At 29.2% G+C, this 421-nt stretch overlaps 1 protein-coding gene across 4 annotated transcripts in view; it reads right to left on the bottom strand.

The window, feature by feature from the left end:
• LOC108692349 (protein tilB homolog) overlaps positions 1–421 on the bottom strand; it is a 6141-nt gene that overhangs the window by 1316 nt on the left and 4404 nt on the right. For all 4 annotated transcript variants that reach the window (XM_018200560.1, XM_018200562.1, XM_018200563.1 and 1 more), the window contains one exon: positions 25–297. In XM_018200560.1, the coding sequence (XP_018056049.1) occupies positions 25–297 (273 nt within the window). The remainder of the gene's footprint in view (positions 1–24; positions 298–421) is intronic.

Genomic DNA, 421 nt, shown 5'->3' with positions numbered 1-421 from the left:
TATATATATATATATTTATCTAACTTTTTCATTATGATGAGCCACCATTCTTCTTGTTTGAGGTGTCGGAGGAGGTTGTGGCAAATCTTCATATTCTAATCTTGATCTTTCATCATAATTATAATTATTTCTGTCATTACGTTTGTCATCTGCAAATTCATTGACAGCATATTGCGTACGATGTGGTGTTGATGTATACATACGCTGAGATATTTCATTTCCGCTATATTCAGAATATGCTCGCCTTTCGTCGTAATCTCCATTATGTCGCTGTACTACTGGACGTTCATCGTAATCCTAAAACATTGTTTTCTATAATAATTGCTAACAATGTACACTATTAATAATGTAAATTATATTTAAAAGAAAAAAAAGTTTTACATTTTAGTTGTAAAATTTCTATCTCATATTATTCTAATAA

Source organism: Atta colombica, unplaced genomic scaffold (genome assembly GCF_001594045.1).
Source record: "Atta colombica isolate Treedump-2 unplaced genomic scaffold, Acol1.0 scaffold7, whole genome shotgun sequence".
In the NCBI taxonomy this organism is placed as follows: domain Eukaryota; kingdom Metazoa; phylum Arthropoda; class Insecta; order Hymenoptera; family Formicidae; genus Atta; species Atta colombica.
This window is presented reverse-complemented; position numbering and strand designations above follow the sequence as displayed.